Source organism: Aplysia californica, unplaced genomic scaffold (assembly GCF_000002075.1).
Source record: "Aplysia californica isolate F4 #8 unplaced genomic scaffold, AplCal3.0 scaffold00162, whole genome shotgun sequence".
Taxonomy (NCBI): domain Eukaryota; kingdom Metazoa; phylum Mollusca; class Gastropoda; order Aplysiida; family Aplysiidae; genus Aplysia; species Aplysia californica.
Genome location: NW_004797432.1, coordinates 1335454 through 1347398, shown reverse-complemented (window position 1 = coordinate 1347398; position 11945 = coordinate 1335454). Strand labels below are relative to the sequence as shown.

General features: G+C 39.1%; 1 protein-coding gene across 8 annotated transcripts in view; it reads right to left on the bottom strand.

Moving 5' to 3' along the window:
* Window positions 1-2969: 2969 nt before the first annotated feature.
* The window catches only part of LOC101850716 (retinol dehydrogenase 7), a 17754-nt gene continuing 8778 nt past the window's right edge, over window positions 2970-11945 (bottom strand). For all 8 annotated transcript variants that reach the window (XM_013082185.2, XM_005097722.3, XM_005097719.3 and 5 more), the window contains exons 3-7: window positions 11605-11802; window positions 9852-9931; window positions 6426-6675; window positions 5614-5706; window positions 2970-3297 (exon numbers count right to left, since the gene is read on the bottom strand). In XM_013082185.2, the coding sequence (XP_012937639.1) occupies window positions 3086-3297; window positions 5614-5706; window positions 6426-6675; window positions 9852-9931; window positions 11605-11802 (833 nt within the window). In that variant the 3' untranslated portion in view covers window positions 2970-3085. The remainder of the gene's footprint in view (window positions 3298-5613; window positions 5707-6425; window positions 6676-9851; window positions 9932-11604; window positions 11803-11945) is intronic.

The following is an 11945-nucleotide window of genomic DNA, read 5'->3' as shown; positions in this document are numbered from 1 at the left end:
GAATAACCTTTAAGATCATACAAATAAGCAATATGTGAAAAAATAGACGAGCGCCTGATTCCACAGCGTTGTAACACATATATTCCGTCGCAACCCGGATTCGAACCCGGGACCTTTGAATGAGAGGCGAACACCTTAACCACGAGAGCCCCCTCTGTGACTTTAAGCAACGGTTATAGACAGGTTCAATGGTATTAGTACTACAATGAATACACAAACATTTAACACCCACATAATTGTTTTCTTTTCATTACTTCTTTATTCTTTCAGAAGACTTGAACTTTCAGCATACAAATGTTTGTGGGTAGTTTTTTTTTCTATTATTTCTTTATTCTTTCGTAAGGCTTGAACATTAACACTTAGCAGTCACACAGCCAGCTGTACAAAATACCCCATCTGGTCACCCAGCCAGGAGATCGACTAAAACGGACTTCTCGGGCCTGACGCAGAGTAACAGGTGACTGGAACGGAAAGTTTCACCAGTGCATTATTGCGCCAAGAGACTGCAAAGTATTAAGAGCAGTACATACTATCACCCTTGTGAAAAGACCGCCTAACCCTCCTACAGGGGTAAATTTTACAGGAGGAACAAAAAGCTTTTCAATGGTCAGCCATCTTAACTCTTTCCGTACCGTGCACTTATATACTGCGGCATCTTCATCATATACACTACGGGGGCTCTCGTGGCCTAGAGGTTAAGGTGTTTGCCTCTAATTCAAAGGTCCCGGGTTCGAATCCAGGAAGCTACTGAAAAATTTTCTTCTCTAAAATTGTTCACCTCCTTTCCTGCTCTCTAGCAATGTTCTGTCGTCTGCTTTCGTCTCCACTATCTGCCCCCACCCCCTCACCTCCTTTGTCCCCTCCTCTGGGCTCATGGCTCTTTCTGCAGTCTTTCTACTGCTACTCCATGACTGTCTTTCAGCCACATCCCTGATCTTCTGGTAGGAAAGATCTACACATAGCCTTCTCGGGCAATGGCGAAAAATCTCGGAGGGCCCGTGTGCAAGTTGTGCACGTTAAAGATCCCTTGGTGGTCCAAAATCGATAAGAGAAGGCTTCCGCCGCCACCCGGGCAAAATTCAAAATTTCCTAGCAACTGAAAATATTAGGTGTGTCCCGCACGCTCAGATGACCTTATGCAGTTGCGAGCGCTGTAAAACACTTACCAGAAAAAAATATATATATACACTGCTTCATTATGTGTGGACCAAAGAGTTAATATTAATAGTCTTATCACAAAGAGGACGAATATTTCTTGGTTATAAAAAATGAACAAAAGCAATAAACGATTAGACTTGTATAAACAATAGAAATCTTTGAAAATGAAAAGCAAACATTTTATTCAGAATGTGCATACATCAAAACCTTTCTTAAGTGGGAGAACAAACAGGAAATCAATAAAAATGAGGAAATAAAATGGCAAAGGGAGATAACAGAACAATGTCATTTTAGATAGAAAAACATAATCATGTAAAAATCACTGGATTACGTCCCTTAATCTGAGTGAGATAAAGGGGGAAAAGAAAACATCAGCTTTCTAATACATATGTCATGTCTAGGTCATAAAAATGAACAAAAGCAATGAACGACTAGATTTGCAAACAATAGAAATATTTGAAAATGAAGAGCAAACATTTTAACCAGAATGCACACATACATCAAAACCTTTCTCAAGTGGGAGAACAAACAGGAAATCAATAAAAATGAGGAACAGAACAATAATAATTTAGATAGAAAAAACATCACCATATATAAATCACTGGATCACATCCCCTGATCTGACTGAGACAAAGCGGGAAAAGAAAACATCTGCTTACTAATACATATATATGTGTCACGACGTGGAAGAATCAGGCGCTCGTCAATTTTTGGGCACATGGAGTTATCATCTGAAAGCTGATTTATTTGCCTTGCTTCCAATGAAATAAATATCACTTTATCTTGAATGGAACTAAAGATATCTGCAATTGAAGGAAGTGAGGCCGCTTAGTTTCAGTGGTGAAATTAATGAGAAAATGGCTGCCAACATTTGGAAACTCCAATAACTAAGTTGAAAACTGAAAAATGAGATATTTTGTGCCTTTAATCAATGTTTTTCATTTAAATTCACACGGAAATGTGTTTTTCTACGGAGATGAATGAGGTTAAGCCAAAAAATAAAAATTCGATAAAGATGTCCAAACTGACGGAAAAATGCCTATTTCTCTGATTTCGTTATTTTGACGAGCGCCTGATTTCACCACGCTGCCTCACATACATGTACCTTCATGAAGTTAATTGTAAATTGTCATAGTTTCATGCCCTCAACATGGGAGAGCCTCACTCCTGACAGACCCAGCTGGAGAGCAGCTAGTGGGTCTCCCAGATTTCGGTTTAAGGAGACTCCACTCTATCTCCAACTGTCCGCTGAGATGCCGTGTCCCTCTCAGCTCGGGTTGGCCCAAACTGATCAAATATCAAATTTAAAAAGAAAACCTTTATCTGATAGATTGAACTGCACATCAGAACGCAAAACATTTACACTTCCCATAATTCTTTTATCATAGAAACATAACATTGCAACTGCATGCTTGCTTATTTTTGTTGAAGTAAAGAGAAGCATAATAAACGTGTCATGGCGTGATGGAATCAGACACTCGTCAAATTTAAGGCATATGGAGTTATTAGTATCATCTTAAAGCCTGTTCATTTGTCTTCCTTTTGGTGAAAAAAAATATCCATATATCTTGAATAGAAGTCGAGATAATTGCAATTGAAGGAGATGGGGTCACCTGGTTTCAGAAGTAAAATTAGCGAGAAAATGGCCGCCAAATTTTGGTGACTTCCACAGCTCAAGAGTACTTGGAAACAGCAAATTTCATTTTTCGTGCCTTTCTTCAATGTTTTTCCCATAAAATCCACGCATAAAAAAGTTTCTGAATGGACATACAAGGTGTTGATCCAAAAAACAAAAATTTTTTTTTAATTTCCAAACTGGCAGAAAAACGCCTGTTTCTCCAATTTATGTATTTTGACGAGCGCCTGATTTCACGACGCGGCCTCACATATTTACTTAACTTTCTCAACGAAAGCAAGGTCAGGGACATTAGCCAGGCAAAGGATAACCCATGCCCATGAGAAAATCGGAGAGCCAAGTTGGCATTGTCCACAGAGGTCGGAAGAAAAAAGTTCCGTTGAGTCCGACCACATAGCGAGTCTTGGGGTACCTGGCACAGATTGCGTGGATGTAGGTGTCAACTACTTCGTACAGACGCGGGCAGGCTACCAGGTACACCAGCACTGACGCCAATTTGGATACTGAAAAGTCAAAAAACAAAAACAAGAATTTACGCAAAGTAAGAATGTTTTGAAATAGGAGAAATGTAAACCATGATCATAGCCAACTTTTTTCCGTTTTAGTATGAATTTGTTTGTTTGCATGTTTGTTTGTTTGTTTGTGTGTTTGTTCGTTTGCTTGTTTGTTGGAGTAAAGACAAGAACATTGACAGAATAAAGGTCATTAAGTGCTGGGGGGGAAAGAAAGAAAGAAAGGCAGAAACAACATAGGAAAAGTTGAGAAGTAGTAGTACCTACCAGTGACACCCTCCAACCTCCTGCAGTAAGAGTTATACGGCACTTGCAACACTATTAGGTCATATAAATGTTGAAGATTATTAGAGATGTTGCAAGGAAATAACATAAACAAAGCAGAAGGAGGAGAGATAGTTTCGTAAGCGTTTTTCGGCACTTGCAACACAATAAGGTCATATAAGAGCCAAAGAATAGATGCGTTACAAGAGAGTAACACACACAAAAAAAGAATGAGGAGAGATAAGTACAGGTCGATAGATGTTTGATAGGAAAGAAGGAGAAAACCACCCCAGAGCACCCACCAACCAACCACATGCCAACTTGGCAACTGAAGATTTTAAAAGAAAAAAAAAAGAAATCAAAATATGCTCCCAAAAAAATAAAAAATCAGAATGTGTTAATTAACACTGCAAAAGGTTTTTTATCATAGAAAAAAGAACACAATAATAGATGTTCTTAGTTTTAGTTTTAGTAGAGTTTTTCGGTGCTCGCATTTGCATAAGGTCATATGAGCGCCAAGGGGTGAAAGTCAATAGAGAAGTCCTTACTAGGAATCAGGCTTACTCTGCTCATCTCTCTAGCTTCACCAGCACAAAGTCTGCTTCAACTATTAAGGCACTCCGGAAATAGCGGGTCAAAAGAGAGTCACAAACATACACAAGAAGTACAGGAAAAATGACGATAATAAGGATTAGGAAAGAAAAAGCAGCAGTTCGTTGTTGCAGTTCAGGCACAGTTATGAGCATGACATTGTTGAATCAGCCCATTTACTATTCTACTATGCATAAGAACAAGTTAATGCCCCCTTTTTGGGAATGGCCTAAAGACACTTCATTCAGTGGCACCGCCCCGGGGGGTTAATAGTTGTTCTCTGTGGGGCAAAAAAGAACGACAGATAAAAACACCTGAGGGACAGAGAAGTAAAAAGGAACTACCACTACTACCAGTGTCACCCACGAACAAACTGTGGAACTATTTTCTCATCTGCAGATGCTTTGGTCATCCTCAAACATTGGCAGTAGATCCATCATTATATTACAAAATTGTTTGTTTTTTTAAATCAGTTTTCAGAAAATTTTGAAGTTGGGCCATTTCTGCCCGCCATCAATGGTATTAACCCTTTATCTCCAGCAAGCCGCTCCCAGTCGGAACCACTGTGCCGGTGAGCCGCTGTCTCAGTCACATTCCTTTACGATGACTTCGACATCAAACTACTCTTCGGCAATTGTCAAAAACAGGTCTCTTATACCGGAAGTCAGGTCTCTTATACCGGAAGTTCATTCATTAGGTGAAGAACTATCAAAATAGGTTTGCTAGTTTCGATTTAACGACGTTTTTGTCATTTTTAGATTTAGCATCAAAAATGGGCTTACCCCCCTCGCAGATAAAGAGTTAATATATTAGTGCGCAATTTCCCTGGCAAAGTTATACAATTAGTTTAAAAATTGCATCCTTTTGTTTGAGTAAATTTTTCGTTTTAGTTCTTCTCACCATTATGATCAATGTAATGTTAGTAAAACTGGAGAGAAATGGAGTGGGGGGAGAGGGACAGAGAGAGAGGGACAGAGAGAGACTGAGAGAGAGAGAGAGAGAGAGAGAGAGAGAGAGAGAGAGAGAGAGAGAGAGAGAGAGAGAGAGAGAGAGAGAGAGAGACAGACAGACAGAGAGAGAGAGAGAGAGAGAGAGAGAGAGAGAGAGAGAGAGAGAGAGAGAGAGAGAGAGAGAGAGAGAGAGAGAGAGAGAGAGAGAGAGAGAGAGAGAGAGAGAGAGAGGGGGGGGGGGAGAGAGACAGACAGACAGACAGACAGACAGAGATAGAGAAAAGACAGAGAGAGAGACAGAGAGAGAGAAAGAAAAAGCAAGAGAGAGAAAGAGGGAGGGAGGGAAGAAATGAAAAGAATTATTATTATTATTATTATTATTATTATTATTATTATTATTATTATTTATTATTATCATTATTATTATTATCATAATTATTATTATTATTATTATTATTATTATTATTATTATTATTATCATCCTCAACGTTGAGACACATACATTTTTCCACATAGCGATGACCGTAGAACTGTTTGACATCTTCTGGAGCTTGATTAAAACTTTTCTCCATTGCTGTCATGGCCAAGTTGTAATCTGGTAGGAAAAAAACAGATAGAAATAGAGCGACAGAAGAAATATAAGGAAATAAAATTTAAAGAAAGGAAGGGGAAAAAAAAGAATTAAAGCGTCGATGAGCTAACAAAATGGCGTATCTCATTTTCACTATTTTAAAGGGGGAAAATACTGTTTAACTAGACTATTTATTATGATCTAGTAATGGTAGAACTTGACAGGCATGTTTATTTTGTGATTGTCAGCGCATTTTTGTTTTGATTTTACCAAAAGACAGATATTGTAACCCCCCCACAAACAAAATAAAAGGTTAGTTGCATTTTGAAACAACTCTGAGTGGTGCAATTTTGCTAGCGCAGTGACGAAAAGATCAATTTTGTTGTTTTAGTAAGAGTTTTACGGCACTTGCAGCACAATAAGATCATATACGTGCCGAAGATTAGAGGTGTTACAAGGGAGTAACAACTACAAAAAAGAAGGAGGGGAGATAAAGACGATAGATGTTTGATTCGAAAGAAGGAGCAAACCTTTAATCAACGTTTTTCAGTAAAATCCACACAGAAATGTGTTTTTGAATGGACATAAAAGATGTTGAGCCAAAAAAAAAATTAGATTAAAAATAACCAAACTGGGGGGAAAACGCTAGTTTCTTCAATTTCATTAGTGCCTGATTTCAACACGCTGCCTGACATATAAATAATAAAGTCACACCCTCCAACCACCCGCTAAATCGTATCCACCTGTGATGTTGGTCTTATAACCGCCAGGCTCCACCGTGTGAACAGTCACACCAAGCGGCCTCAACTCCCTTCGCAAAACGTCCGTGAACGCCTCCACACAGAATTTGGACATGGTATAAGGGCAGGGCGGCAACGCAAAACGCCCCACCGTGCTTGCCGTGTTGATCACACGACCTTGACCTTGCCGCAGCAGAGGGAGGAAAGTTTTTGTGACCATCACCAATCCGTAAAAGTTAACTTTCATCGTCACCTGGGGAAAAGATAAAATACGATTTATTTCGTCAGCCAGCTCTTAAAATGTAATAAGTTCAAAATTATAAAAACATTTTTTTTTTTTTTTGCAATTTCTTAATCTATGAAAATGGTTAAATGGTCTAATTTTTAAAGCAGTTATCAACACTATAAGTAGTATAAGGTTATTTCAGAGGCAGGACTTCCCAGTTGAACTTCCATCTCTATAACGACTGAACCAAATGGGGAATTCGTGTTAAGTGCCTTTCCCAAGGACACAATGTCAGACCGAGCTGAGGCTCGAACCACCGAACCCACAATCTCATGATTATGGGTCCTGGTAGCCTAACCACTAGGCCACCGACGCCGCCTATTAATCTGTGGTATCAGTTGCATTTACTAATTAAATATTTTAGTTTTAGTAAGTTTTATGGCACTTGCAACACAATAAGGTCATATAAGTGCCGAAGATTAGAGGTGTTACAAGAGAGTAACAAACAAAAAAAGGAGGAGAGAGAAGGACAATAGATGTTTGATAGGAAAGAAGGAGCAAACCACTCCAGAGCACCCACTATCCACCCACTAATGAAATATTTGGTCCAAATTCTAATTTTAAATTTTGAAAAATAGAGAGAAAAATTACATAATGCACACACAATGTGATAAAGACCTGAAACAGTTTTTATCTCTCTCCTGTAAAAGTTTGCTTGTCCAAGAAAACCTGGATCCTCTTTATGCAAGTCTGTGATGAGTTCCATGTCTCACAATCATACAACAAGACTGACTTCACATTTTTTAAGTTTTAGTAGAGATTTTACGGCGCTCGCAACTGCATAAGGTCATATGAGCGCCAGAAGATTAGAGGTGTTACAAGAGAGTAACGAACATAAAAAAGAAGAAGGGGAGAAAAGGTTGATAGATGTTTGATAGGAAAGAAGAAGCAAACCACACCAGAGTACCCGTCAACCACCCACAACTTAACATTTGAATTGAAAATCGTCAACTTTGTTCGAAGTGAGATATCTCTGGTCTTCCAAATCCTATCCAAAGATATGAAAGCAGCCTGAGCTTTTCCAATGAGGGATTTTATTTCAGCACCTGTAATTTGCTTTCTTTGCACAGAATATTTAAACAGCTTGCTAGTGATCTATCTTGTTCAGATATCGGCTTATTGATGAGTTGGTATTTTAAAACTTACACATGCATCCGCACACACACGCCCACGCACGCACGTACATGCACGAACACACACACACACACACATACACACCTAAATACACACACACACACACACACACACACACACACATACATACTCTCTTTCACATCTTCTCTTTCACACAAATATACACAAACATGTACATGAAATATAAAATTATAATACGCTTACACTCACAAACAGACCGACAGTCACACATATATTATTACATTATAAATTACCAAAACTGTGAACAATATTGATGTTTATGCCAGACACAATTGACACATGGTCAGCATTCTAATAGCATTCCAATCGTATTCTGATGAGAGTTTAGGAGAGGCATCGTGGTGAAATCAGGCGCTTGTCAAAATAATGGAAGGAATCAAAGAAACCGTCATTTTTCTGGCTGTTGGGCAAATTTTTTTTTTTCCAATTTTATTTTTTTAGCTAAACACCTTTAATGTCGATTTTAAAAACACATTTCTGTGAAGATTTTTACTGAAAAACACTGATTAAAGGCACAAAAATGAAAATTTGTAGTTTCATAGGACATTACAGCTTTGCAAGTCTCCAAACGTTTGCAGCCATTTTCTCGTTAATTTTACCTCCGATTCAAGGCGACCCCAACTCTTTGAGTCGCAAATATCTTGACTTCTATTCAAGATAGATGGACATTTTTTTCATCTAAAGCAAGACGAAAGAACAAGCTTTAAGATTATACCAATAACTCAATATGCAAATTAACGAGCAACTGATTCCACCATGCTGTGACACATAGGCATTTTTTTTTTAGTAGAGGTTCTACGGCACTCACAACTGCATAAGGTCATATGAGCGCCAAGGGGTGGATGTCAACAGAGAAGTCCTTACAGGGAATCAGACTTACTCTGCTCACCTCTCTAGCTTCAGCAGCACAAAGTCTGCTTCGACTATCAAGGCACCCCGGAAATAGCGGGTCACAAGAGTGTGACAAACACACAAAAGAAGTAGAGGAAAATGACGATAGTAAGGATAAGGAATGAAAAAGCAGCAGTTCCTTGTTGTAGATCAGGCACAGTTATGAGCGTGACAATGATGAATCAGCCCATTTACAATTCTACTGTGCACTAGAACGAGAAATGTCCCCCTTTTGGGAATGGCCTAAAGACACTTCAGTCAGTAGTAAGTGTCTTACGGCACTTGCAACATAATAAGGTCATGTAAGTGCAGACGATTAGAGATGTTACAAGAGAGTAACAGCACAAAAAAGAAGGAGAAGAGAAAAAAAAATAGATGTTTGATAGGAAAGAAGGAGCAAACCACACCAGAGCAGCCGCGAATCGCGAACCATCCACCAAGAGCAGTAGTTAAGTGTAGGGAGAAAAAGTAAGCTAACAGAAACAACACTAACTACATAGAAATAAAAACTATTATAAATACACTATTTAAAGCACCTCAGACACAACATGGCTACCAAGAGCTGTCCCGCCAAGAACAAGTGATTATCTTCAGACTAAGGACACAACACACAAGACTGAGAAAACATATGTACAAATGTTTTAAACTAGTACAATCACCAAAATGCCAGTGTGGAGAGGCGGACCAAACTGTTGAACACATCCTTCAGCACTGCAAGACACACAGGGCCCTGAGACAGGAAACGTGGCCAACCCCACTGGCGCTACAAGAAAAGCTATATGGGCCGACAGATGAACTAAGCAGGACGGCCCAATTTATGACAGATACCAGACTTCAAGTGTAATGAGATCCATAAGAAGAAGAAGAAGAAACAACACAAGGAAATAAAAAGATGTAGGACCACCTTGTTATACCCTCAAACCCCTTACTTTTTAGTCAGCTTTGGTCATCCAGTAAGTGATACCTGCATTAAAGCACACACACAAACACACACACACACACACCTAAACACCCACACAAACACACACACCTAAACACCCACACACCCACACCCACACAAACACCTAAACACCCACACACACACAAACAGACTGTACCTCGTAGTCAGCTTTGGTCAACCATGTGGTAATACCCGGCGGCCCCACAATGCCAGCATTGTTTACCAGGGCCCACAAACCTGTCAAAAAAATTGTCAACTTATACACAGTGGAAATTGTTCAAGATGGCCAAAAAGTAATCAATAATAATAGTAATAATGATAATAATAATAATAATGAAAATAATAATAATAATCATAATGATTAAAATATTCATAATAGTCATATATAGTAATATAGCATTTACGCTGTGCATTTCCATTTTCCAAAAAATGCTCAATGTGCATTACATTCATTATAAACATATCACAATTTAAAAACTAATGGACAGGTATGTACGGAAAACAAATATGATGTATATGTATATGTGTACAAAAAATTCCTAAGAGAAAATTAATCATGCAGTGAGCCTGGCAGTATGTGCACTAAAAAAAAATGTAGAATTGTCTTAGACAGGTGGACGTCTTGAACAATGTCATCACAACCAAAGAGTCTACATAACAAGAGGGGCTACTTCTCTCTTCGAGCCAATTAAAAAAGTGTCCTCAAAATTCGGTGGCGCCCTCTTCACAAATGCGCACCCTTTGCGAACAGAGTTACTCTACTTGACTTTAAAAAATCAAAGTGAAACTAGCAAGTTTTTTAATAAAGTTCGGAAGAACGCTTTTTTTAAATGGTTACGCTGACAAAAAACCTCTTCCGGAGGAAAGGGTGATTGTTTTCTTCACTTAATTTGACTTTAGAATGAAAGGCAAGAGGTCATTAAAATAATAAAAAACCTAAAACTCCGTACTGAACGAACCCGAACTGCTGATGAACTGCAGTCGATCTGCGCACGCAAGGAGGTGCTATTCCTATTCTTCTTCTGGAAAAACAAAAGAGAGCTTCAAAACAGACTCCAGCGCCATCTGAAGCAAAGAGCGAACTTCCTGCGGACACTTTTTTGGCTGAGTGGCCCATCTTGTTATGTACTATCTTTGTCATAACATAACAGAACCCTCCCCCCCCCCCCCCAAAAAAAAAAAACCACAACAACATTGGGGCAAGAGGGTAGTTGACATTTTTTTTACAGCTTACTGTCTTGCTTGGACAGGTGGTCATAGGAGCAGGTTCGAAAGTAAGGATATTGTATGCTAAAGGTTCAGATCCAGAAACCCATCTGCCGCAATTTTCTAAAAATCTGCGCTTTTTTTCGCATTTACAGTAGAAGTAGATCTGCGGCCACTGGAGAGCAAAAAAAATCAAGTTCCGCAAAATCTGATATACCGGTTGCTTTTTTAAAACTTAACCGCCAATGTGAAAAAAAAAGAAGAGTTTTTTTCTTTTGCTTGGACCTGAAGCAGATATTAACAGTGGAATCTGAAGGTATCTATAGGGTTAATGATTATATCTGCGATACGTCCACAAGGGGTGTCGACTCGCACCGATATATTGGCGATACATCCGGAAAGAGTTAATCGGGCTTAAGCACTATATAAATGCCAAATATTATCATTATTATTTCACAGTATCTGACATTAAAGACAGCCAACACTTCCTTTAAACTGAACCAAAGCCTTCTAGAGACACCCACCTCGTTTAGTTTCAGTAGAAGTTTTACGGCGCTCGCAACTGCACCAGATCATATGAGCGCCAGATTAGAGGTGTTACAAGAGAGTAATAAACATAAAAAAGAAGACGGGGAGATAAGGACGATAGATGTATCATAGGAAAGAAGAAGCAAACCACACCAGAGCACCTGTCAACCACCCACCTTGTCCTTTTGGAAGGTGAGACTTAACCACAGACAGAGCCTCAACGATCGATGAGTCATCAGTTACATTCATGGCCACAGCGGTCAATCTGGGCGAGCAAGCTGCGGTCAATTCCTCCATCTTTTCTTTGGTCAAGCAAGCAGCGAATACGTTGAAGCCCATACCGTCCAGTTTCTTTGCAGTTCTGTAGCCAAATCCTGAACAAAAAGAAACAAACAAACAAACAAAAAACCTACAGAAAATAAATTGGACAGGGGTTTCAAACTGTCGTTTTTTAAAAACCCCCGGCATAGTGCACTCATCAATCATCTATTTGAAGGAGGGCGATTTGAAGGAGGGC